The sequence below is a fragment of the Muntiacus reevesi genome, chromosome 12 (assembly GCF_963930625.1).
Source record: "Muntiacus reevesi chromosome 12, mMunRee1.1, whole genome shotgun sequence".
Classification (NCBI taxonomy): Eukaryota; Metazoa; Chordata; class Mammalia; order Artiodactyla; family Cervidae; genus Muntiacus; species Muntiacus reevesi.
Window position 1 is genome coordinate 67769357 of NC_089260.1, and position 27664 is coordinate 67797020.

The 27664-nt window shown below is 45.8% G+C and overlaps 1 protein-coding gene across 1 annotated transcript in view; it reads right to left on the bottom strand.

Moving 5' to 3' along the window:
- The window catches only part of ASAP1 (ArfGAP with SH3 domain, ankyrin repeat and PH domain 1), a 326825-nt gene that overhangs the window by 268559 nt on the left and 30602 nt on the right, over positions 1-27664 (bottom strand). The window contains exon 2 of the mRNA XM_065902602.1: positions 26115-26200. Coding sequence (XP_065758674.1) covers positions 26115-26173 — 59 coding nt within the window. The 5' untranslated portion in view covers positions 26174-26200. The remainder of the gene's footprint in view (positions 1-26114; positions 26201-27664) is intronic.

Consider the following 27664-nt stretch of genomic DNA (forward strand, 5'->3'; position numbering starts at 1 on the left):
GAGGAGCCTGGTGGAATGCAGTCCAGGGCGTCACTAGGAGTCGGACACGACTGAGCGACTTCACTTTCCCTTTTCACTTTCCTGCATTGGAGAAGGAAATGGCAACCCACTCCAGGGTTCTTGCCTGGAGAATCCCAGGGACAGGGAGCCTGGTGGGCTGCCGTCTATGGGGTCGCACAGGGTCGGACACGACTGAAGCGACTTAGCAGCAGCAGCAGCAGCTCAAAGGGTTTAGGAAGCCTTTAGTTACTGATGACTGTCTTTGCCAGGGCTTCCCAGGTGGCGCTAGTTGTAAAGAATCTGCCTCCCAATGTAGGAGACAAGAGACGGGGGTTCGATCCCTGGGTCAGGAAGATCCCTTGGAGGCAGGCATGGCAACCCACTCCAGTATTCTTGCCTGGAGAATCCCATGAACAGAGGAGCCTGGCGGGCTACAGTTCATAGGGTAGCAAAGAGTCGGACGTGACTGAAGCGACTTAGTGCACGTGCATCTTTGCCACACATAAGAGAGCTTGCCTAAGGATGATGCAAACCAAAGTCAGCAAGAGATGGAGGGAGGGAGGAGGGGGAGAGAGGAAGAGCCTGGTGACATCACTTGCATCAGTGGATCCCAGAATCTCTCCCATGCCTGCTGCCAGTCCTAGACCTTCCAGGTATGTGAGCAGCTACAGTTTTTCCAGCAGTCATGTGTGGCTGTGAGAGTTGGACTAGAAAGAAAGCTGAGCCCCGAAGAATTGACACTTTTGAACTGTGGTTTTGGAGGAGACTCTCGAGAGTCCCTTGGACAGCAAGGAGATCCAACCAGTCCATCCTAAAGGAAATCAATCCTGAATATTCATTGGAAGGACTGATGCTGAAGCTGAAACTCCAATACTTTGGCCAGCTGATGCGAAGAGCTGACTCATGTGAAAAGACCCTGATGCTGGGAAAGATTGAAGGCGGGAGGAGAAGGGGACGACAGAGGATGAGATGGTTGGATGGCATCACCGACTCAATGGACATGGGTTTGAGTAAACTCCAGGAGTTGATGATGGATAGGGAGGCCTGGCGTGCTGCAGTCCATGGGGTCTCAAAGAGTCTGACACGACTGAGCGACTGAATTGAATTGAACTGATACTTCTTTTTTCAGCCTAAGTTGGTCTGAGATGGGTTTCTACCAATAAAACAAAAAGAGCTCTGGCTAGTCTTTTCCTGGTTTCCAGTACCACCTTCACAGTTAGTAGATGTGTTACCCTGGGGAAGCTCTTCACCGCCTCAGTGCCTCAGCTTCCTCATTTGTAAAATGGGGATACTGATGTCCACTTCAAAAGATTATTAAAAAGAACAAATTAGGTAATACACATGAAACTGCCTGCAATGCAGGAGACTCAGGTTCGATGCCTGAGTCGGGAAGATCCCTTGGAGAAGGGAAAGACTATCTACTTCAGTATTCTTGCCTGGAGAATTCCATGGACAGAGGAGCCTGGCAGGCTACCATCCATGGGGTTGCAAAGAGCTAGACACAACTGAGTGACTATCACTTACTTACTTACATAACAGAATGGGCAAAAATACTTGCAAATCTTATATCTGATAAGAGTCTAGTATCCAAAATAAATAAACTTTAAAAAAAATTTGGCTGCACTGAGTCTTTGTCGCATTGCAAGGGCTTTTTTTATTTGCAGCACATGGGCTTAGTTGCCCTACGCCACGCAGCATCTTAGATCCCCTACTAGGGACTGAACCTGTATCCCCTGCACTGGAAGACAGATTCTTAACCACTGAAACACCAGGGAAGTCCCCCCCAAATATATAAACTCTTAAAGTTCAACAATGAGAAGTGAAATTAATTTTTTAATGGGCAAAGGACTCAAATGAACATTTCTCTGAAAAAGATATAAAAATGGATAACATGCATGTGGAAAAATAGATGCTCAGTATCACTACTCACTGGGGAAATGCAAATCAAAACCACAATGAGACACCATTTCACAGCCACTAGGTGTGACTATAAAAAAAAAAAAAAAAAAAAAAGCTGGAAAGTAACAAGACTTGGAGAAGACGTGGAGAAACTGGAACCCTAATACATCGTCAGCCATTAAAGGCTGGCTCAGCCCGTAAAGAGTCTGCTTACAATGCGGGAGACCCGAGTTCGACATACATTGTTAGTGGGAATGTAAAATATCTTTGGGAAACACCTTGGCGTTTCCTCAAAAGGTTAAATATAGTGTGACCACCACCACACGACCCACCAATTCCCTTCTTCAGTATATATCAAAGAGAAAGGAAAACACACATTCAGGCAAAAACTTACATATATGACAGCAGCGTTAGTCATAATAGTCAAATAGTGGAAACAACCTAAATTTCCAACAGACAACTGGATAAACAAATTGTGGTACATTCATGCAACGGAATATTACTCAGCCACAAAAAGGGAAGAAAGTATTGATACACGCTACTAGAGGCATTAAACGTGGCAATACACAATGCTGGGTGAAAGACACAAAGGATCACAATTATTGATTCATATTCACAGTGTATGATTCCATTTACACAGAATGTTCAGAAACGGCAAATCCATAGAAACAGAAAGCTTATTAATGGTTGCCAGGGTCTAGGGGAAGGGGAGGAGCGACTCAGCGGATGTAAGATTGGGGGAGTGGTGAAAATGTTTTGGAGTTATATCATGGTGATGGGTATATAACTTTGTGAATACACTAAACCCAGTGATTTGGACATTTTAAAAGGGTAAATTTTATGCTATGGCAATTTTTAAGATACTAGGCTGATGCAGGAAGAAGGCACAACTTACTCATTTATAATATTAACCACTATAACCATTCAGTACCTACCATATATATACAGGGCTTCCCAGGTGGCAGAGGTGGTAAAGAATCTACTTGCCAATGCAGGAGATACAAGAGATGTGCGTTCAACCCCTGGGTAAGGAAGATCTTCTGGAAGAGGAAATGGCAACCCACTCCAGTATTCTAGCCTGGAAAATTCCATGGACAGAGGAGCCTGGCGGGCTACCGTTCATGGGGTTGCAAAGAGTCGGACACAACTGAACATGCACACACACACATGTACAAGGCGATCTATGCAATGGTTTTGTTTAAACCTTATGACAACTCTAAAAAGTAGCTATTACTCGCCACGTGTTTCACGGGTAGGAAACTGAGGCTCAAAGAAGTGGTGCTGCAGCCAGTAAGTAGAGGAACTAAGGTTCAAACACAAGTCTGTCTGAATTCCAAGTTCAAGCTCTTTCCACTGCATTCTTTGTACAGATAGTACCTTGCTGGATGTGGCAGGGACTACCGGTTTTGTCGCCTTTCTTCAGTAACAGAGCCCCATTTGATTCAGGGGAGAAATGTGTTCAGCCAAAAGACTCATCATCTTTCAGTCTCCACTATAGCTGGTATGGTTGGTTGTGTGCCTAAGTCTAACCAGTAAGATGTAAGCTGAAGTATATGAAGGCCTTTGAGGAAATGTTTTGAAAGGAGTTACTTCTGCTGGAGGAGGACCCCTGCTATCCTACCCCTCTTCTTCCATACTGCTGCCTGGAATGCAGATGTGATGACTGACACTCCAGCAGCCATTCTGAATCATGAGATAATATGCTAGGGATGGTTTAACCAGTGAGACAGAATCAGGTTGGGTGCCTGATAATCATGGAGGCACCATCTGTCTTTGGACTATCTCCAGGTTTCTTTGGTCTGGGAGAAAGAGGCGTGGGGGGGCAGGGCGGGGGACACAAATTGCTAATATTATTTGGATTTTTCTTCACATGCAGCTGAAATATAATCTGAGCTTTTATATTGAAACTATGAACATACTTAACCAACTAAGAATGTATAAAAACAGCTAATCTAAGTGGTCAAATTTGAAGCAATCTACCAGAGTCATTTCGTCCTATATATTAGACTCTATATTCAGAGGCATAGAGATTCTATTGAATTATCCTGAAGACAGGCATCGAGGCCTATTTTGTGGAATTATAGAATCAGCAAAGAGACCAGCCTCAATTTGCCAAATACAGGCATTATATATTATAAGTACTTAAATTCATCTCAGGAATTGCTTTAGAAACAGCCACAGAGGAGCCAACAGGCGTCCACAGACTGTATTTCTGAAGAAGCAAATTTATTTACACAACCTTTGCACAATTTGGTTAAGAGAGAAGAGACAGAACAGATTCTAAACAGGAAATAAGATGATAAAGATCAAAGACTTCTTTGCTTTAAAATCAATGTTCTGCCCAGTCTTTCCAGAACATTTATTTAAAATTCCCAAATTATTTTCCCTGCCAGAAAGAAAATTGGTTGTGGTCTTTCTCAGTTGACAAAGAATCGCAGTTTTGTTGTTTATTTGTTTACAAAACACAGATGTGTCACGTCCCAGTCAGTGTATTATTTATAACCCAAAAGCAAGTTGGTACAGTATTTTTGGGTCAAGAATGGGTTTTCTTTGATTCTCCTTCCTTCTCATTAGGGTTCTTAAGAATTCAAACCACAATGACGCAAGTGCAGATAAAACATTTGGAGGAAGGAAAGATTTTTCCACACTGTTTTTTTCTGTAGTTTAATATATCTGATTTTTTTTACACACTACCAGCTAGAGCTGGTAACCCACATATTCTTGATGAGGGTAAAAAGTTTTTATTTTATTATTTTGTATTATAGGCTATGTGTCTGTATATGTGTGCAAGTAAGAAGGGACAGAACTCAGATTAAAATATATTGCACTCCTTTCTCCAGATTGGGTGGAATTTTTTATTTTACCCTACTTTTTCCTTTTCTATGAGTATACATGTAGGGATTCCCTGGAGGTCCAGTGGTTAGGACTCTGAGCTTCCACTGCCGGGTTTCAGGTTTGATCCCTGTTAGGGGGACTAAGATCCTTTAAGCTGAGTAGTGCAGTCAAAAAAAATAAAATAAATAAGAGTGTACATGTATGCATGTGAACACACACACATCATCCCTTCTAGAACACAGGCATCAGGAAATAAAGTACACAGATTCCCCAGAGAGCCAAATTCATTTCCACAAAGTCCATGCACCATAATTCATGCTTTTTAATCACTGGAATACCCCTACCCCCACTCCACAGCTCTCACTTCACTCTGGGTCTCTTACTTTACACTCAGTTCTAATGAGTTTGGTGAGCCGGTTTCTAAGCCCTCAGCAAACTGAAGGGACCAATTATGCTGGCAAGAGTGAGAAGGGACTACAAAGAAGAAGAAAAAAAAAAAAAAGCTGCAGAAATTTGCCAGCATTCACCCCCTCCAGAAAGAAATTCTAAATACATGTGCTTGCTAATGAGGGCACACCATTCCGCTCAACTGACGCCACCCTCAATAAGAAGTGATATTCGAAATGATGAACCTTTGCAATCAAGAGGTTTGAGACATGATGCTATAGTCTAGGCAGCACGCCAGGTGCAGGTCTTTTAGGAGGGTTTTCAATCAGACCAGCAAAAATAACATAAAACAAAACGTATTTGGTGCTCAAGGGCTTTGCAGAAAATGCCAATTCCTCAAGGGAAGTATCACAGCCAACGTGAACACAGATTAGGAGTCAAAAGACATGAGATCAAATCCTGACACTGGTGTATACAAGCTGGTAGGACACTGGGCAGAAGACTCAAACTTCCTCATCCCTACAAGGGGGTTAAAGACAGCAACATCTGAGGTTGCTGCAAATTTAAATAAGCTCCAAATTGCTGGTTTCAGCTACAGGCCTTCTCTGGTGGGCACTTAGGGTCCACAGGTAGCAAAGACGGAGGCCAATGTCAGGGAGGCTTTCTGATTACGACTAGAGTCTAGTCTCAGGGCTCTCATCCCTTGGATTCTGTGGTCCTCAGGCTGTACTGTACCTTCCCTGGTTAATATTCTGTTGGCCCCTGTAGGAAGACCACAGACAGAGAAGCCCTGGAGAATTAACTGGGAAGAATGGCCCCAGCGGGTTCTGACTACAGCTGGGGGTGGAAGCAGGGGGAACAGAGAAGGAAGAAGACAGACAATGCAACTGAGAAAAAAAAAGAAATGAGGTCTCCTCCCTCTGGTTTCAGTGGAGAAGATTCTGGAAGGTGTAATAGGAAGAGCAGGCGAGTGGAGTGCTGCCAGCAAAAGGTGGAGAGAAAAGGAAGGGAACTCCCATTACTGCCTACCTACCACCCTCAGAGCTATGCCCCTATTGTACCTCCTTTAATTCTCCCACAACCTCATGACGTATGATACCCATTTCACAGATAAGGAAACTGAGGCACAGAGAAGTTGAATACTTGGCCCAGGTTCTAAAAGCAGGTCTGTGTGATTTCAAAGCCAGTGTTTTTGTTTGCTTTTTTTTTTTTTTTTTTTTTAACATAGGCTGCCTACAGCTTCACCCCTGCCGACATAAGCTGAGAAACAAATAAATAAATGGGGAAGACAGAAATTTTCACTTCATCCAACATCCTTGGAGGGGGCAGATAACCTGTCCCCTACCCCTGCCTCTTTGCAGTGTGAAATTAGTGCAGTATTTACTTGTTTATTAAATTTTTGTAAAAGGTCTTGTCTTCTACCTTCATATCCAAGTTCAAATGGGGCAAGAGACATGAAAAGTTTTCTGAGGAGCACTGAAAAGAATCAAGTCAGAACACAAGTCAAAACGACAATGAGGTATCACCTCACACCAATCATAGTGGCCATCATTAAAAACTACACATAATAAATGCTGGAGATGGTGTTGAGAAAAAGGAACCCTCCTACACTGCTAGTTGGAAGGTAAATTGGTGCAGCTACTATGGAAAACAGTATGGAGGCTCCTTAAAAACTAAAATCAGAGCTACCACATGATCCTGCAATTCCACTCCTGAACATATAGCTAGAAAAGATGGATGCATGAGACAAGTGCTCGGGGCTGGTGCACTGGGAAGACCCAGAGGGATGGAATGGGGAGGGAGTGGGAGGGGGGATCGGGATGGGGAACACATGTAAATCCATGGCTGATTCATGTCAATGTATGGCAAAAACCACTACAATATTGTAAAGTAATTAGCCTCCAACTAGTAAAAATAAATGGGAAAAAAAAGATACATGCACCCCAATTCATAGCAGCATAATTCATAATAGCCAAGACGTGAAAATAATCTAGGTGTCCATTGACAGAGAAATGGACAAAGAAGATGTGGTATATAGGCAGGCAGATAGACAGATAAATAGACAGCTATATAAACAATGGAATATCACTCAGCCATAAAAAAGAGTTAAATGAAATACTGCCACTTGCAGCAACATAGATGCACCTAGAAATTATCATACTAAGTGAAGTAAGTCAGAGAAAACCAAATGTCATATGATATCACTTATATGTAGAATCTAAAATACAATACAAATGAGCTTATTTATAAAACAGAATCATAGACATAGAAAACAAACTCTTGATTACCAAAGGGGAAAGCAGGTGGGGAAGGGATTGGGAGTATGGGATTAACAGATACACACCACACCACAAAATAAACAACAAAGGTTTACTGTGTAGCACAGGGAACTATATGCAAAATCTTATAATAATCCATAATGAAAAATAATCTAATTCTTATATATAACTAAATCACGGCTATACCCCTGAAACACAATATCGTAAATCAACCATACTTCAATTTAAAAACGACTTTTAAAAAAATCAAATGTTTCAGAATTGGAAGAACTTTACCATCCTCTTCCTCACTGCAAACTTCAGAGATAACACAGATAGATACACAGACACAGAAACACACACACTCAGAATCTTGAGTCCACACATGATCAACAAGCAGGCACTGTGCAAGGGGTCATTTTTTTCTTTTTTTGAACTTTTTATTTTGTATTGGGATACAGCTGACTAACAATGCTGATAGTTTCAGGAGAACAGCAAAGAGACTCGGCCATACATACACGTGTATGCATTCTCCCCCAAACTCCCATCCAGGCTGCCACATAATACTAAGCAGAGCTCCAGTGCTATACAATGGCGGAAGGAACCTTTTTTTACTAAAGATCATTCATCAGACACACACACACACACACACACACACGAAGTGCTAGCAGCCTGCTGGCTTCGGCGTGAGGTGCCACGGGTGTAAGGAGGAGCCAGGCAAGCCCTTCGCGAGGGATCAAGAAGCCTACGGTTAACCTGGGGGTGCGGGCGGCCCTCCAGGCCCACTCATTGCCCTGCCCTGGACCCCCGGGGCCTGACCTGCTCCGAACATACCTCAGGGTCCTTGGCCCTCCAGCTTCCAGCTGGGTTCAGCTGCTGGGACAGAAGGAGAAGGCGTGGGGAAGCGGGTGTCCCTACCCTCCAGGCTCCTGCCCTCCCGGCTGCCGTCGGAGCGGGGGCCGGGGGCACATGGCCTCTCTGGCTCTGCGGCCCAGAGACACCCCTCAATCCCCTCTTCAGACCTTCAGGGGAGCCTAGAGCCCCCACTATCCTTTATGGTTTTTCTGCCCCTCGCCCACACTTCTCAAACGAGTCTTCTATTAAACTCTGCTCGAATCACCCTATTTTGGGTATGCCACCTGCTTCCCGCTGGGACCTGGACGGACCCAGGGAGGCAGAGTGAACAGTAGACTGCGATGGAACGCAGCACTGGGAAGACAATACTGTCTTCCGAGGAAGGGCAAGTGCTCTGGGGTCTGATGCGCGCATCCTGGTTCCCCCCACTTCCTATCTGTTAAACCTATTTCATCCTCAGCATCCACCTCTGAAAAATGGGGTTAATACTAGCACCTACTGACTTCATAGGGTGGCTGTGAGGATCGAACAACACAGTACAAGCAGAGAGAGGAGCTCACGGTCTCGCTCTTCATCACTGCTGACAGATACAGCAGGGATTCTTAGAGTTATCTGGACAGTCCCGTCAACACAGTAAGTGCCCAATATGTAACCGCTAAACAGCTGAAGTTCCATGATAAATAGATATGGGACACATCAAGAAGCAACAAGGCAATCAATGGTAAGGAGGGAATCTGGAAGGACTGCCTGGAGGAGGTGATGCAGAGAAGTAAACAGTTAGCTAGTAGGACGGCAGGCAGACGGAACAGCAGGTACAAGCATGTGGAGGCCTGACATGACATCAGATGAGGGGCAGTGCGAACAGCTGAGAGCAGCGACAGTGAAGGACACGTGCGGGCCGCGTAGGAGAAGCTAGGTGGGGGTCACCGGAGAAGGCCCCGGGTGTCATGCCAAGGAGTCGGGTTTTGCCCTCAAAGCAAGTCAGAGTTTCTAAGCTGGCAGTGGTCGATGGGTTGGAAGCTGAGAAGGTTCCATCTGGAGACACTGTTGGCCCTGACCTGGGCACGGGAGGAGCACACAGTAGGTGATCTGAGTGCTTGTTGAAGAATAGATGCACAGCAGCGGTTGTGTAAGGCAAGATCTGGAACCTCCCTCCTCCTTCTAATACATACGCAACACACTCCAGGCAACTCGCCAGTCACGGGTCTTCCCAGGGATCTCACTAATATCAGGCTCCACTGTGGCAGGATGAAAGATGTGTTGATCTTTGCCCCTGGTTCCTGGCACAGAGCTCCGAAGGCCCTTGGGATATCCAGAGGGCTAAGAGTGTCCTTTCTAAAATTCTTCATTTATTTATTTATTTTTGGCTGTGCTGGGTCTTCACGTGGGCTTTCTCCAGTTGCAGCGAGCGAGGGCTACGCTTGATCACAGTGGGTGGGCTTCTCATTGTGGTGGCTTCTCTCGTTGCGGAGCACGGGGTTTTGGGTGCACGGACTTAGTTGCTCCGTGGCACGTGGAGTCTTCCCAGACCAGCAATGGAACCCGTGTCCCCTGGGTTAGCAGGTGGATTCTCATCCACTGTGCCAGTAGGGAAGTCCCTAAGAGTGTCTTTTGTCTACTAATGAGACGACTCACAGGTGGGGGCAAAATAGCGTCAGGACAGTCACCAGAAAGACCTCCATGGAAGGGACAGGGGCTGGAGACAGGGTTCAATCACCAACGGCCAATGATTATTAAATCAATCACGCCTGTGGAGTGAAACAACTTCCAGACTGGGGGCTTCCAGGTAGCTGGGCACATCAATGTGCCTGGCAAACCAGGGGAGGGCAAGGAAGCCGTCCCCCACACCTCGCCCTCTGCATCTCTTCCATTCGATGCTTTCTGAGTTACAGCCTGTATAATAAGCTGGTAACAGTGAGTAAAGTGCTTTCCTGAGTTCAGTGAGTCATTTCATGGAATTACAGAACTTGAGGAGTCATGGAAACCCCCAGATGTACAGCAGCTCAATCAAGAATCTGCCGGCCGGTGCAGGGGACACGGGTTCCATCCCTGGTCAGAGAAGAGCATACACGTGGAGCGACTAGGTCCATGTGCCCTAACTACCGAAGCCCACATGCCTAGAGCCTGTGCTCCAGGACCAGAGAAGCCACCGCAATGAGAAGCCTGCGCCCCGCAGCGAAGGGCAGCCCCTGCTTGCCACAACCAGAGAAAAGCTCTCACGGGCAGTGAAGACCCGGTAGAGACAAAAATAAATTAAAAATAGATAAATAAGAAGCCCCTGGGACTTGTGACTGGCATGCGAAGTGAGGGCTGTCCTGTGGGGTCTCTGCTAATTCCAGGTACATAGTGTCAGAATTGAATGGAATTGCTGGACACGCCAGTGGGTGACAGAGAACTGGAAAGCTGCCTTCTGGCCAGAAGTTGTGCTAGGAAAAAAGACACCATGCCCATCGACTCGCTGCTTCGTGGCTTGCGCTGGACACTCCCCGCCGCCCTTCCAGCTGGGAGCCATGCCCGGATCCCACAGCCAGACTGACCACAGGAGGTTAGCCCTCATCTGGGCAGTTCTGTCATCACTGACTCACCTGCGGACTCAGCTGTCCCTCTGGGTGTGGCCGCTGGAGACACTCCGGACCAGCCAGATAGCATGCCCCATGCCTGGCCCCATGTCCTTGCTCTTAGCCCTCTGGCTCAGAAGTCCAGGGGCTGGAGGGGCTTCCCTGGAGGTCCAGTGGCTAAGACTCTGAGCAGCGGGCCGGGGTTCGATCCCTGGTCAGGGAACTAGATCCCACATGCTGCAACTAAGAGTTCACATGTTGCAACTAAAGATTTCACACGCCACAACTAAGACCCGATGGAGCCAAATAAATATATTTTTTTAAAAAAGGAAGTCCAAGGGCTGGAGAAGACTAGCCAGGAAGCCTGTGCTCCTGCCCCTGGCACCCCGCCCCCACTGCTACACCCAATGGGGTGCCAGACAGAAGCAGAGCCTGAAACAAGGATTTAAGGAAACGATCCCAGGGAACTAGGACACAGAGGGAAAGGAAGCCAAGAGGGGTGCAAGGGAGAGCAGCCTCCAACGGAGGGCCATGGGGCTCCAGCTTGAGCAGGGACACCGGGGAGATGCCAGAACACACCTCAGACAGTGGGCAGTGGGGCTGGGGCAATTCTTCCCAAACTCTGTTCCTTACTTGGCAGGGAGCTGCTCCCGTAGGAGACCCGGGTTTGATCCCTGGTTTGGGAAGACCCCCTGGAGAATCTCATGGACAGAGGAGCCTGGGGGCAACAGTTCATGAGGTTGCAAAGAGTCAGACACAACTGAGAGGCGAACACTTTGACTGCTCCCGTGGAGTTAACTTCCGGCTTTGCTGGCCTGACCCACATGCCGCCTGGGCTGGCAGAGAAACTTCGGGTCCTAGAGCACCCTGGGAACCCGTATGTGCCAGGGGGTCAGGGGACAGGGGCACTAACACCACTGCAGTACACTCAGCCAGAGGAGGTCCGCCCTCAAGTGGGGACGCATGCAAGGCCAGAGGCAGTCATAACCCAGGCAGGGGAAAGCAAGGGCTGAAGGCCCTTCTAGAGCGGTGCTGACCAACAGAGATACAATGGAACACAGCAGGACTGCATGTAGCTTTAAATCTTAGGGGACTTCGCTGGCAATCCAGTGGATAGGACTCTGTGCATCTACTGCAGGGGGCCCAAGTTCGATCCCTGGTCAAGGGAACTAAGATCCTGAAAGTCAAATGTCACAACCAAAAAAAAAAAAAGTTTTAAATTTTAGATTACTGAATTTAAAAAGTAAATTCATTTTAATAATGTTACTTAGCCTAATATATCCAAAATATTATCACTGCAACATGTAAAAATAGAAATATCATTAATGATGTAGTTGGCATCCTTTTTTTTTTTCCTTACAAAGTCTTTGAAAACTGGTATGAAAGTTCGGGATATCTCAACTCAGACCAGTCACATTTCCAGTGCTTAGTAGCCCACATGTGACTAGTGGCCACCATGCTGGACATCACAGTGTTTGGAGCAAAAGTGAAAAGCACCAACTTCAGGCAGGACAACAAACTGCAACGATGGCTTGCCAAGGCATTGAGACTAAAATCTGAGCCCCTTATGGGCTTCCCAAGTGAGGCTAGTGGTAAAGAACCCACCTGCCAATGCAGGAAACGTAAGAAAAGTGGGTCCGATCCCAGGGCCGGAAAGATCCCCTGGAGGAGGAAATGGCAACTCACTTCAGTATTCTGGCCTGGAGAATCCCACAGACAGGAGGGGCTGGTAGGTTACAGTCCATAGGTTTGCAAAGAGTTGGACACTACTGAGCGACTGAGCACACACCTGCACACACACATACACAGCTGATGAATATGGCCTGGAGTCATCCAAGAAGCAAGTCGGGATGTAGCTGGCTCCTGGGAGTGTGCCTGAGGTTCGTGTTAAAAAGCCAAAGTAGAACAAAGACTCTAGAACACCTGCTAAAAAAGACGGTTTGAGCTTAAGCTACTGGCTGTCCCCACCTCCAATGACCTGGTTAGTGGGGTAGCCCTTGCATTCTGGCCTCCCAGCATCCAGTGCTGTCCTTTGGTTTCCATGGTGATGACCCCTCTCCAGGTCTGCGGGTGGTCACATGACATAGGCCTGTATGGTCTGAATATCCCAACACGTTGTCCACAGTGATTGGGACAAGGGACCCAGGGTGAACCAATGGACACCAAGCCAGGGATTTTGCTAGCATTTCTCGGAAGACAAGCTCTGGATCTCAGATAGACTAGCGGTTGTCAGACAGGTGCTTCTGGAAGCTGCAACGGGGAGAACCTGGTCTGTGGCTCAGGAATCTAACAGCCAATTATCTTTCTGCTGATGAAGAGGCAGCGGCAAGGGAGAGCAGTGCGAGTTGCCCGCAGCCAGTCTTGTTAATGACCTGTCTGCAGTCGCTCTGTAAACCTTTACTTTTGTGGCTCAGCCAGAAACAGTCGCTTGGCAAGCACATTTTCACTTTGGAAGTGATGCTGCTGTTGCCGTGGTTATCGATTCCGAGGAAGACCTGTGTAGTTGTTTATGAGCATCAAACCCCAAATATTTGCAGAGAACCCCTTTCAGGAGCTTTTGGTACTACGGTAACCCACACAAAGTGTTCTACATCCCAGGCTTTTTTTTCTTTTTAAACAGAGAGAATGGTTCTCTACTCAAATCTGTAAAATGCATTAGCTCATAGTTTCCATTTTAAACCCAAATCAAATCAACTTTAATATGGACTGGGTATCTGAGGCTGCTGTTTCCCCAAAGATGATATTTTTAAGTCCTAACAATTTGGATGGCCCAGCAAGGAGAAACATGAAAACAGAGACCGAGATCCATCAGAAAAGCCCAGGTCCCATCCAACTTTCAATCACCTGTGTACACATTCAAGTATCACCTCACCTGTGAAAGGACTCCACAAATAACTGGTATTTTATGCTCACGATCGGGTTTTTTTTTTTTTTTTTTAATTTTTTGGCCACACCATGTGGCACATGGGATCCTATTAATAGTTCCCCAAGCGGGGACTGAACCTCTATGCCCTGCACTGGGAGCACAGAGTCCCAACCACTGGACCACCAGGGAAGTCTCTCATGATTGGCTCAACAGGGACCAGCGGTTTGACTTCAACAATCATATATATTCAGGACTTCCCTTGTGGTACACTAGATGAGACTCCGCCTGCCAATCCAAGGAGTCATGGGTTCAATTCCTGGTCTGGGAAGATTCCACATGCCGAGGGGCAACTAAGCCCATGAACCACAACTACGGAGCCTGTATTCTAGAGTCCATGCTCTGCAACAAGAGAAGCCACCACAACGAGAAGCCTGCGCACTGCAAGGGAAGAGTAGCCTCTGCTCATCACAGCTAGAGAAAGCCGATATGCAGCAACGAAAACCCAGAATGGACAAAAATTTTAAAAATAAACTTTAGATTTTTTTAAAAATGTGTTTTCAAACAATTGTACGTATTTATTGAGCATCTACTATGTGCCAGGCTTTATGCCAGGCACTGGGGTAACATTAGTGGATAAGTAGCCATCAGCATCGTGCCTTGTGGTCTGCGGGGGGACCACAGACATGCACAAGTGAACAAATAGTTCCAGAGTGTTACAGTGCTGGGGAGAAAAGCTACAGGGTGTAACTGGAAGGGTAGGGTGGTGAGGAAAGATCTGTCCAAGGAAACAGCATCCGGGCTGAGACTGCAGGATGAGAAGTCATCAGCTCTGTGAGAAGCAGAGGCTGAGGGCTTGGAGGTGCAGGGAGAGAGGTCCTGCAGGCACACACATAGCATGAGTCTGAGTCCTGAGACTGGACAGCACCTGCTGAGTGTGAGAACAGAAAGAGGTCGGCAGCTGAAGCCTGCTGAGGGGATGGGGTGAGGGCAGACGAAACGTGCAGGCTAGGCAGGGGATGGATCATGCTGGCCATCACAGGCCATGGTAAGGAACCTGGATTTCATTCAAAGTAACAGGGGCAGGGGGGCATTGGGGCCACAGATGCGGTTTTTTAAATAATAATTTTATTTGTTTATTTACTTTTGGCTGTGTTGGGCCTTCGTTGCTGCCAGGGCTTCTCTCTAGTTGCAGCGAGTGGGGCTGTTCTCCAGTTGTGGTGCATGGGCTTCTCAGGGCAGTGGCGTCTCCTGCCGCAGAGCACAGGCTCCAGGGCACACGGCCTGCAATAGTTGTGGCTCACGGGCTTAGCTGCTCCTTGGTGTTTGGGATCTTCCCGGATTAAGGATCAAACCACTGAGCCACCAGGGAAGCCCCACAGATGGGTTTTTGGCAGGGGCATAGCAAGTTTTCATCCGGGAGGTGTGTGGAGAATAAGCCACGCTGGACATCCCAGGTTCGAGGTCCCTGCTAGATCTTCAAATGGAAACTTGAGTTTGGCATCTGGGATACTCAAGTCTGGAAGACAGAGGACAGACTCAGCTGGAGGCATAATTTGGAAGCAGTCAGCACACAGATGGTCTTCACGAACGCTCTGAGGCTGGCTGCAGTAAGAATGCACCATTGAGAGACTCGGGAGAATCAGTCATAAGTGTTGGCAAAGACGTGGAGAAATGGAAACCCCTGTGAACTCTTGATGGGAAAACAAAATGGGACAGTTGCTGTGGGAAACAGTATGGTGGTTCCTCAAAAAAAATTTACACATAGAATCACCACAGGATCCAGCAAATCGACCCTCGGGTGGAATTTCATCAAAGGACACCAAGCATGGTCTCAAGATATTTGTGCATCCATGCTCACAGCAGCGTTCTTCATAAGAGTCAAAAGGTGGAAGCAACCTAAGTATCCGTTGATGGACGAATGGACAAGCAAAATGTGGTATACACACACATTAAATACAATGGAATATATGCAGCCTTTAAAGGAAGGAAATTCTGACACACGGTACAAAATGGATGAAGCTTGAGGATATTACAGTAAGTGAAAGCAGCTAGTCACAAAATGACAAATACTGTGTGATTTACTTAAGTGAGATACTGGAGTCAAAGCCATGGAAACAGGAAGCAGAATGTTGGGTGCCAGGGGCTGGAGGAAGAACATAAACAGCGTGGGTGGGGACGGGGGGAGGTGGGGGGGCGCTGTTGTTTACTGGGGACAGTTTCTGTTTTGCAAGATGAAAACAGTTCTGGAGAGGGATGGTGGTGACCGTTGCACAACAATGAGAATACTTAATACCACTGAATGATATACTTAGTAATCATTAAGACAGTAAGTTTTATGTTTATGCGTATTTCAGCACAATTAAAAACATTTTTAAATACAAAAACAAACAATGTTTTAAAAAGCATTCACGGGTACCAACCAGAAGGAATATATCAGCCTCATGGCTTTGGAAAAACTCTGGTTCTCCATCTATACTGCTGCAAACTGGGTAGAAGGCACCCAGGGGCAGGAGGAAGGAGCTGCAGAAACTCCATCTAGCTGATCACCAGAGCCTCCTGGAGGGGGACTTTCCTGGAAGTCCAGTGGTTAAGACTCCACGCTTCCAGAGCAGGGGGCATGGGATCAATTCTGGTCGGGGAACTAAGATCCCACACCCCCACAAGATCCATGGTGCAGTAAAAAAAAAAAAAAGAAAAGAAAAGAAAAGAACCTCCTTGAGGGTCTGATTCTATACACCTAGCGGTGGAGTCAGGGAGTCAAGGGGATTTTTAATATTATAGAGTTCTGAACAGGGCTCCAGATTTAGGAGCCCCAAGCTAAAGTACTTGTTCAGTCGCTAAGTCGTGTCTAACTCATTCCAACCCCATGAACCGCAGCACGCCAGGCTCCCCTGTCCTTCACTATCTCCCAGAGTTTGCTCAAACTCACATTGAGTCGGTGATGGCATCCAGCCATAACATCTTCTGTCACCCCCTTTTCCCACTGCCCTAAATTTTTCCCAGCATCAGGGTCTTTCCCAGTAAGTTGGCTCTTCACATCAGGCGGCCAAAGTATTGGAGCTTCAGCTTCAGCATCAGTCCTTCCAGTGAATATTTAGGGTTGATTTCCTTTAGGATTCACCTTATATTATGCTGCTGTTCCCATCTTCTCATCTGATTTGCAAACTTCTTAAGTGGAGTGGCTGTGCCTTACATCTACCGTGAGAATCTAAATCACTTGGGGATTTTTTTTTTCTTTTCAGACTATGGATGCCTGGGACCTACCACACATCGATTAAATCAGCATCTGCAGACATCTTGTGATTTTCCAAAAGCTCTCAGAAGGGACACTGATGCACTCTCCTACACTGACACCTCCTGCCCTGTGGCTAACAGTGCTTGAGAGAGAGGATCAGTGTTTGCTGAATGACTCACAGAATCAAGTCCTTTGCATAAGACGTTCAAAAGGGAAAATCTGCAGTGATTCACTTGTTCCTTATTCTAAATATTTTTCTGTGGCTATTTTTTAGATAATTTAGATCACAAGATCAATAATAATAACAATTAGCACCTCATATATGCCAGGTGCCAATCGTTTGTTTCCCATGTATTATTATCCCATTTAATTCTCAATCTTATGTCTAAAGAAGGTACTGTTATTGTCTCCATTTTACAGATGAGGAAACTGAGGCACAGGGAAATTCAGCCACTTCCTCAAAAATAAAATTTTCTTTTATTTACATGGCATTTACATCATGAGCATTTTCATAACCTTTAAAAAGTGACCATTATCATCTTCTTAATGGCTGTATTACTGTTTTTCATTGTTTTACCCTATTTTTTTTTAAATCATTTTGCCCGAGTTTGTTAACTCATTTCTCACTGTAAGGCAGGCCTTTATCTTGTTTGCACTGTTTACCATTTTAATGGCTTCCCTGATGGCTCAGTGGTAAAGAACCCACCTGCCAATGCAGGAGATGCGGGTTCAATCCCTGGGTTGGGAAGATCCCCTGGAGAAGGAAATGGCAACCCACTCCAGTACTCTTGCCCGGGGAATCCCATGGACAAAGGAGCCTGGGGGGCTACGGTCCATGGGGTCACGAAAGAGTCAGACATTTTAAACTATACTGCAGTGGATATTTTTGTGCTAAAGGTATTTTCTGTATTTCACAAAAGTTTCCTTAGGAAAGATTATGGAAAGAATGTTCTGACGGTAAATGGCATTAAACACTGAACAAAAGTCTTTATTAAGGCGATTGTGCTGAATGAGCTGGGTCAAGGCCCTCTCCGGAGACGTGTTACATGCCTGGCCTAACTCCTACCAGCTCGCACCAAACACTTACCGCAGGCCAGGGGCTTGTGAACGCTTTACAGAGCTGATCCACCTGGTCCTCACAAGACCCCGGAGGGAGGTACAGTGAGGTGCCTGAGGCAGAGAACGCCAAGAAATGAACCCAGGCTCACAGGACCAGCCAAAGCAAAGCCAGGACAGGAATCCACAGCTCCTACCACCAGGCTGGGCCTCCCAGGCAATGCAGGTGTTCACCGTGACTGCCTCAACGACCATCCCATGGAACTACAACTAACAAGAGTGACGGGAACGAGCCCTGTCCATCAACTCGGGCCACACAGGAGATGTCTCACCTCCCAGGCCAAAAATCCACACACAGTCACTCAGAGCAACACAAGGTTCCTGCCCTAAAGGTGTAGACCCTTTAGATGCAGAGAGAAAGTGGAAAAAAGAGACCAATCACCCTGACCCAGGACCCACTCGGAACCCTTGTAGCTGCTTTACAATTCAGGGATCCCCAGCCTGATGTTCTCAAGTGGAGTTGATGTAATAATAGTAATAAAAGTGTACAATAAATGTAATGTGCTTGAATCATCCTCAAACCATCCCCCAACCCTGCCCCTGGGCCATGGAAAAACTGTCACCCACAAAACCTGTCCCTGGTCCCAAAAATGGTGGGGACTGCTACACTGTTTTATATATACATATGTTATGGCTTGATATTTGTTAATGTCCCAGACCAGTGAACCAACGGATGTGGGTTTATTTGGAAATAGGATCTTTGGAGATGTAACTAAGATGTATTAACAAATTAAAGATGAAGTCATACTGGAGTACAGCGGGCTCTTATTCCCATAAGACTGGTGTCCTTGTAAGAGAGAGGAAGAGAGACACAGAGGGAGAAGCACATGGAACAACCCAGGCAGAGACGGAAGCAACGCAGCTGCGAGCCAACGAACACCAAAGACTGCCAGCCAAGCCCAGAATCTAGAAAGAGGCAAGGAAGAAGTCTCCCCCATAGGCTTCAATACCCTGCCAATACCTTGGTTTTGGACTTCTGGCCTCCAGTGTGAGACAATACGTTTCTACTATTTTTGAGCCACCAAGTTTGTAGTATTTTTGTTATGGCAGCCCTAGGAGATGAATACAATATTTTTGAAAATTTATTCATTTATTTAAGGCTGCACTGAGTCTTCCTTGCAGGACATGGGCTTTCTCAACTAATGGTGAGAAACTTTCAAACTCACGGTTGCAGTTTGCAGGAGGCCTCTCGTTGAGGTGGCTTTTCTCGCCATGGGGCACAGGCTCTAGGGCTCGCAGGGTCAGTAGCTGTGATGCACAGGCTTAGTTGCCCTATGGCATGTGGGATCTTCCCGGACCAGGGATCAAACCGGTATCCCCTGCATTGGCAGGCAGGTTCTTAACCACTGGACCACCATGGAAGTCCAATGAAGACAATATTGCCTGGTCTGTTAGCTCCATCAAGACAGAAACTAGAGACATCTCTGGCAGTCCAGCAGTTAAGATTTCACCTTCCAGGGCTTCCCTGGCAGCTCAGTGGTAAAGAACCCACCTGCCAGTGCATGGGACATGAGCAACTAAGCCCATGGGCGACAACTACTGAACCCCCTAGAGCCGGGAGCTGCAACTACTGAAGCCTCATGTCCTAGAGCCCGAGCTCCGTAACAAGAGAGGCCACTAGAGTGAGAAGCCCGCACACCGCAACTAGAGAAAAACTCTCGCAGCAACGAAGACCTAGCACAGCCCCAATAAAAATAAATACATAAGGTTATTTTTTTAAAATAAAGATGTCAACTTCCAATGCAGAGGGTGTGGGTTCAACCCCTAGTCAGGGAGTTAAGATTCCACATGCCTCATGGCCAAAAAATCAAAAGCACGAGACAAGCAATACCGTGACAAATTCAATAAAGACTTTTTAAAGTCCTTTTGATGGTCGACATCAAAGAAATCTGCTTTAAAAAAAGCTATACTTTGTTCATCTTGGAACCCCAAACATGGAAACAGTCCCCAGCTAGTAGCAGGTACTCAGAAAGTGTTTGTTGAGTGAGCAAGAGAAAAAAGCAATAAAGTATAAACTCAGGAGGAGGGGGAACTCAGTCTTTTATCCTGACGAACACATCAGAGCAAACTAGGTGCTCAATAAATGCTTGAAGAATGAATAAGTGTCTTCAAATAAATAAATGACAAGCCCAGGAAGGCTCTGAAATGAGTCCTACTCATCTATTTCCCCAGGACTCAGCATAAAATGTAGAACACAGCAGCTCCTTAATAAATTTTGGAGGGAAGGGAAAAAAAAAAAAAAAATGAAGAGAAAGATGGGAGGGAAGGAAAGCAGACCAGGATCATAATTTCCCAACTTTGGGTCTAGGTAGGAATTTCCTTCCTGCATGCATCTAACCGAGGAATGGCCAAGGTCACGAAATAAGCAGTTGGATTTTAAACAGCTTCAATTATATATATAAAGGGCTTTCACAGTCCTTTGAATATAATTCACCTCCCCCTCCCTGAATATGTTTTTTTCTAAACACTTGAATATTGTTGTTCTAAAACACATTGCTTTGTCTTTCACATGAACTTGAACATTGTTTTTCTGAAACGCGTTTCCTTTTCTTTCACATCCAGAAATCATAAGGCTTCCCAACCCTTCCAACAATGTCAGAAATGCACCTCTGAGTTGAGAGGTCAGCGCTTCTACGTTCAGCTCCAAGGACACATTTCCCGTCTCTGTGCTGGATTCAGCCTGACCCCTGCCCTGCGGCCAAAAAGGGACATCAGCTGGGCTCAGGGAAATTCAATTTGGGCTGACAGCCCACAGCCTGAGGAGGACAGGGCGTCTGCCGTGACCTCTGCAAAGGCAAAGGGGGGAGGGAGGGTTTCTCCTGGGCTTGGCTTAGCAGGGTCTAGCGTTTAGGTCAGTTCATTTCTACACATGGAGAAAAATCCTGAAAATAAGGCCAAATGATTCCCATTGCCGGCTCAGAATTCAATTACACTGTCTTTTGCTACTCCCGCCCTCCTGGTGCTATTTGGGGTGAAAAAAAGGAACGTCTTGTTCTTTATTCCTCTGGACTTAAATTTTCCCAGGGATGACAACTGCTCAGTTGTGGAGTATGATTTTATTCATTCATTCCTTCATTCATTTAAAAAAAATTATTTATGTATTTGAGTACACCGGGTCTCAGTTGTGGCAAGTGGGATGTAGTTTCCTGACCAGGGGTGGAACCCAGACCCCCTGTATTGGAAGTGCGCAGTCTTAGTCACTGATCACCAGTGTTTTTATTCTGTATGAATATATAGTATATATATGAGGCCCCTGGACTCATGTCCCAGTACATATAGAGAAACTCTGCATGTGTGCATGCTAAGCTGCTTCAGTCATCTCTGAATGAATCATCTTTGTGACTGTGGACTGTAGCCCACCAGGCTCCTCTGTCCATGGGATTCTCCAGGTAAGAATACCGGAGTGGCTTGCCATGCCCTCCTCCAGGGGACTTTTCTGACCCTGGGATCGAACCTACAGCTCCTGAACTGCAGGCAGATTTTTTTTACCACTGAGCCACTGGGGAGGCTGATAGAGAACCTCTGCTCCTGGGCATCTTCCCTCTGTATACTGAACTCCAGAGCTCCAGCACTTCTCTGCTCCATGAGACACCAGGTGTAGGTCAATGACTGTCACAGCGACAAACGAGGAAAAGAAAGGCTGACCTCGTCTCAGAGCCAGTTAGCAGGAAAGGCAAAGAACCGCTTTATGTGTTTTGATGTAGCTCTGACTTGGTCAGCTTAAGCAGGGACATGGGGACTTTCCACCCTATCAAAGCAGTCAGTTGAGATGGATATCACTGTTATTTTATCAGACACAGGACTGTGTGGTTGGATTAGTTTATGTGACCTTCCTGTGGCCCCAGGGCATCCCACGCTGAGCCTAAGCCAGTGGCTGTCCATCTGTATGCTTTTTAAAAAATATTTATTTGTTTAGGCTGCACCAGTGCTTAGTTGTGGCACGCAGGATCTAACTCCCTGACCAGGGATGGAACCTGGGCCCCCTGCACTGGGAGCATGAAGTCTTAGCTACCGGACCACCAGGGAAGTTCCAATCTGTATAGTGTTTATCTTTCCTTTTCCTCTAGACAGAAAGCCCCATGAGCATAGGGCTGAGTTATACGGCTGCTTATACTGAGCACAGTTCCTGGCACCTGAGTAATAAGAATCTATATATGTTATATGAAAGAGCCAACAAACAAACAAATAAATGAAAAGAAGTAACAGTGTTGGGCTTTACATTACTGTTAAAAAAGAGTGGTGGCTTTAGAATCAGGCGGTGTGTTGTTTCACTCATGGTCGATCACCTATCTGCTCCATGAGATGTTGATTGAAATATACAACAAACGCACAAAATGGTCTATGTCATAAAAGTACCAGTGGAAGAATTTTGACATCTGTGTAACCAGCACCCAGAGCACTCGATGAATCCCAGAAGCTGCCTGATGCTCCCTACAGGTCACTCACTCTTCACCGACCCACCCAAAGGTGAACCACTATCCGGCAAGATGCATGCATCTGACACATTACTATCCTCCCTGACTTTATCTTCACATTGGGGATGTGAGTAACACCATGCCATGAGTATAGCGTTTCATATATGTATGTACAATACTTGGCAGCAACAATCACAGAACAGTAATAGTAGGAGTAATAGGACCAGCGGCAGCAGATGTGATAGGAGAAACAGTAGTTGCAATAATAGAAGCAGCACCAATGGTAACAATAGAAGTAGTAAGTAATAGTGGTTAACAGAAGAAGTTTTATTAACAGTAGAAGAAGCAGTAATAGAAATAGCTAACACTCGCACAACACACAATGTTCTAGATACTGGTCCAAGTGCTGTACCTTAACTCATCTAATGCGCAAAGCAATCCTTAGGAGCACAGATGAAATAGGATTTTACAGATAAAGAAACTGAACTTAAAGGCACAAAAGATAAGTGCAGATAAAGGCACAGAAGTTAAGTAGCTTTCCCAGGGTCACAGAGAGCATCCTAAACCCAGGATTTTAATACCAGTAGTCTGGCCAGAGTCTATCCTCTCAAAAGCACTCTTTTTAATAAATACTTGCATAGCAAAGAAAGATCTGTCCTCCAATATCTGTTCTCTTCCTTTGGTCTCATAATAATCCTCAATTTCGATAAGCAGGTGATCTTGCAGAAGAAAGATCATATTTCCCAGCCTTCCTTTCAGTTAAGTATAGCTGAAGGACTAAATTCTGGCCAAAAGAATATAAGCAGAAACAGCACATGTGATACCCAGAAGTATCCTTAAAAGAAGGGGCCTGCCTGCCCACTTCAGTATTCTTACCTGGGAAATCCCACAGACAGAGGAGTCTGGCAGGCTGCAGTCCATGGGGTCGCAAGAGTTGGCCATGACTTAGACACTAAACGACATGGATTGGTCAGTTTCTGTTATGTGAGTACTGTAAGAAGCTAAATAATTAAAAAGCATTAGTTATGATTAAAAAAAGGGGGGGGGGGGCTGCCTTTCTTCTTCCCTTCTTCCTGTTGGTAGATTTTATAGCTGGCACAGAAGCAGTCAGAATGGGCCATGAGGTGACCTTGAGGGGAATGGAGGCCCACACGGCAGAAAAACAAGAGAGGAAAAGTCTGGGTCTTTCACGGGTTACTATAGCAGCCCTGGAACTGAACTTTTAGGTAACAGATAAATATACTTCTATTTTCTATTTAAGCCAATGTTCTTTGAGATTCTACATCATTCATAACAAAACCTAATCTTAAATAATGCACTCTTATTACAATTATAATTAATACTGAAACTGAAGAAGACTCTGCAGGATGTTCCCAGGGACACACACACACACACACACACACACACACACACACACACACCTTACCATGTTCCCTACCACTTGTTTCTATAAAAGCTTTAGCCTCCAAGGCTTTCGCCAAGATTCAAAGAGCAAATTCAATCAGAAAAATGAGAATATGCACAAAGAAAGCAGTGACGTAAGACAAAATAATAATAATTTAGCCATAAGACAAAGTCAAGATCTTTAGTTCCTCCTTGAGGGCTACAGGTAACATCCTGAGCCATATCCTTGAGCTGTTTTGCAGATACTGAAACCTCCACCAGATGGAAGCTGCTGCAAGCTGACCACTAACATGTGGACGCCAGACTGGGGCTGGAAGCAAAAGGTTGATAGATGAGATTCCCAAAACACGACCCCGTTACCTCACCAGCAGCTAATCAAAGAACCATGCACTAACCCTGTGACCCTCTCCCTCACGAGTTCAGATCTCAAGCCCATTCTCCTTGCTTGGTGCCCTGCAATAAAAGCTGTACTTTCCTTCACCACAACCTGGTGTCAGCAGATTGACTTTGCTGTGTGTTGGGCGAGCAGACTCAGGTTTGGTTTGGTAACAATATCACCTAAGCAGATATCTACAAAACTAATGTCACTTTCGTGTTGGATTCTTGATTTATAAAATAAAATAGAATAAAACATAATTCTGTAATAGTCAAACTATGAAAATCAGCAGGCAAAGTCTCATTTATCCTAGAAGATGGTAACAACAGTCCCCATTACTTCATGTCTGGGTCACATGAAAGCCTCTTAAGTTGGCCTCCCTGCCTTTAGCCTCTAACTTCTCCTCCACACTCAGGGCACTCCTGTCTAATTATCCTTAAATATGACTTCCATCTTAAAAACTGGAATAATTATAATGCTCTACGCCCTTACATTATATGAGACACTTTCTTGTAGACCTTTTTTCCTAATCTCACAAAACCCTGAAACATAAATATTATCACCCAGATTTCATAAATAAGAAAAAAGAACAGAGAAAGTTAGTAACTTGCCTGAGATCACAGCAAGACGGGGGCAGAGCAAGGATTCAACCACCTGTCCAGCACCCATTGTCTTCCCACCACCAAGCTGACTTCTGGGGTATGCCAATCATAGCAGGTGGACCCCGTGTTGATTCACCCTGGCAACTTAAAGATGCTTGGACTCTTTCAGTTTTCTCTGCTGACTCTTCATGGCTCTTCACAGACTGTCCAGTACAATTCTTTTTTAAATCATCCACCAACACAAACCTCCACCCACTGAGGTCAGATGCCTTAAGATTCTATCATGTGCCTCTATGCCAGGCCCCAGCAGTCCCAGCTGCAAAATAGGGCAAATCATACCTCTACAAGAGGCAACACTGCAGGAGGAAAAAGACAAGAGACTTGGAATCAGGAAAATTGGTTTCAAATCCAACCAGGCAAGATGTGGCATAGAGACACAATGGAACATTACTCGGCCATAAAAAGGAACAAAATTGAGTCATCTGCTGAGATGTCAATGGACCTAGAGTCTGTCATACAGAGTGAAGTCAATCAGAAAGAGGAAAACAAATATCATATACTAACATATATATATGGAATCTAGAAAAATGGACTTATATCCAGGGCAGGAATAGAGATGCAGGGGTAGAGAAAGGACATGGGGACATGGAGGGGAGGGAGTGGGGGGGTCAGAGGCGGGGAGAGGAGGGTGGGAAAAACTGAGAGGAGCACTGACATATATACATTACCATATGCAAAACAGACAGTTAGTGGGAACCTGCCGCATAGCACAGAGAGCTCAGCTGTGATGACCTAGAAGGGTCAGAGGGAGCGCCAGGAGGGAGGGGATATATGTATACACATAAATGATTCACTTCGTTGTACAACAGAAACTAAACGACAGTGTAAAGCAATTATACTCCAATTAAAAAAGAAAAATCCAGTCGGGCAAGTTGTCCATCTGTGAGATGAATGTGGTAAGCCCTTCCTGGTAGGATTATCAGGAGGACTGAATGAAATAGTATCTTTAAAGAGCCACTCGGCTACACCAGCACTTATTACTGCTGACAGTACTGTTCTGTCCTCATTCCTGACTTCATTCAGGGGCCACACCACCCTTTCCCACGGCACACAGGAGACGTGAAATGTGAGAGGAGACACATCAAAAAGCCTACAGTTCTACAAATGCCAAAGATCTGGTCGCCACTGACATCCACGCTCGTGGTGTCTCTTGAAGGTTCCAGGGCTTGAGTCTGATCAAATTCTGCATTTCAACCTCCCAAAAGCATCCCTCCACATTTCCCAGGCCGAGCTCTCTGGACCACTCACCGATTCCATAGCGAATCTCTTGATGAAAAACTGGAGAGCCTGGAGGCTGAAGATCTCATGTCTCAGCCGTCACATCAGAAAATTACCTGGATTGGGGGGCAAGATAAAACGTGACAAGAGTCATCCAGAAGGGCTTAGACAGAAGACATTGTCTCAGACCAACACGTGATTTCATCTGGAGGCCAGCACCCTTGTTAGGAACATTCCCACTCCACAGTGGCTATCCAGGAATGGGAAGGAAGACAGCTGGGAAACCACCGTTTCAGCAATCCACTTTGGGGCTGACATCTCCATCAGTAAATGTGCGCAAGTGCTCCGGAATCCTTCTTGCGTTCTATTTCTAGCTCTACGTTGGAGAGCAATTTACAAGTCATTAACATCTCCAGACCTGGGCTCCTAAACATGAAATTAAATTGTGCTGACAGGTATGGCAGAGAGACAGATAGACAGCCACAGCTGTGTCCCCACGGGGAAGTAGCAAAGTTCCCCCAGCCAAGGCAATCAACCCAAGAAGAAGGTAGATATATACATGAATCTCTATATTTCAGGACAGCCCCTCTGAACCGGAGACAGGATTTTAATTAATTCATGCATACCAAAGCTTAATTAATTGCTGAGTGCACAGAGCACAGGAAGTCTGGGATTAAAAGTGTTACATAAGGGAACAGCTTCAATATTTTTGGAATGGAGGGGAAACAGAAGTAGGGGGTGTGAAAATAAGAGAAGTCAAAGGACATGCTTGATTCTTCTCCAGTGATCCCTAGTTCAGAGTGGTACCTTCCTCTGGGACCAGAGACCCAGGGACACACTTGAAGCCCCATCTCCTTTACTCCTGTATCCAACCCAACCCTAAGTCACAGGTATTTCTCAGCCTGTCCCTCTCTCTCTCCATCTCCACTGGCACAGCCCTGGACCAGACTCCACCATTCTCAACCTGGGCTACTACACCTACAACTACCTCCTAACTGGTTTCATTTCTCCCTCTGAAATCTGATCCCCTACACTAAAGCCAGGACAATCTTTTCCTTCTTTTTAACGTTTTATTAGGCAGACACAACAATAGAGATCTCCACTGCACAGCCCAAATGACTTATAATCAATCCTGCTCCATCCACACCCTAACCCCTCCACTCTCCACACTATTTAGAAACAAGTTCCAGACATCTTATTTCAGTCATTAATACTACAGCATGTGTCGCTATAAAAGGTCTTTTACAAAAATGTAACAGCAATACCTTTACCACATCTAAAAAGATGATAATTCCTTGATATCACCCAATAGTCTCATAAATGTTTAAAATGTTTTTTAACAATTAAAAAAAAATCCCACATCCAAATACAACTGGCTAATACCATATGGTGCTAGTGGTAAAGAACCTGCTTGCCAATGCAGGAGACTCAGGAGATGCAGGTTTGATTCATGGGTTGGGAAGATCCCCTGGAGAAGGGCATGGCAACCCACTCCAGTATTCTTGCCTGGAGAATTCCACGGACAGAGGAGCCAGGTGGGTTACAGTCCATAGGCTCGCAAAGAGCTGGACACAACTGAA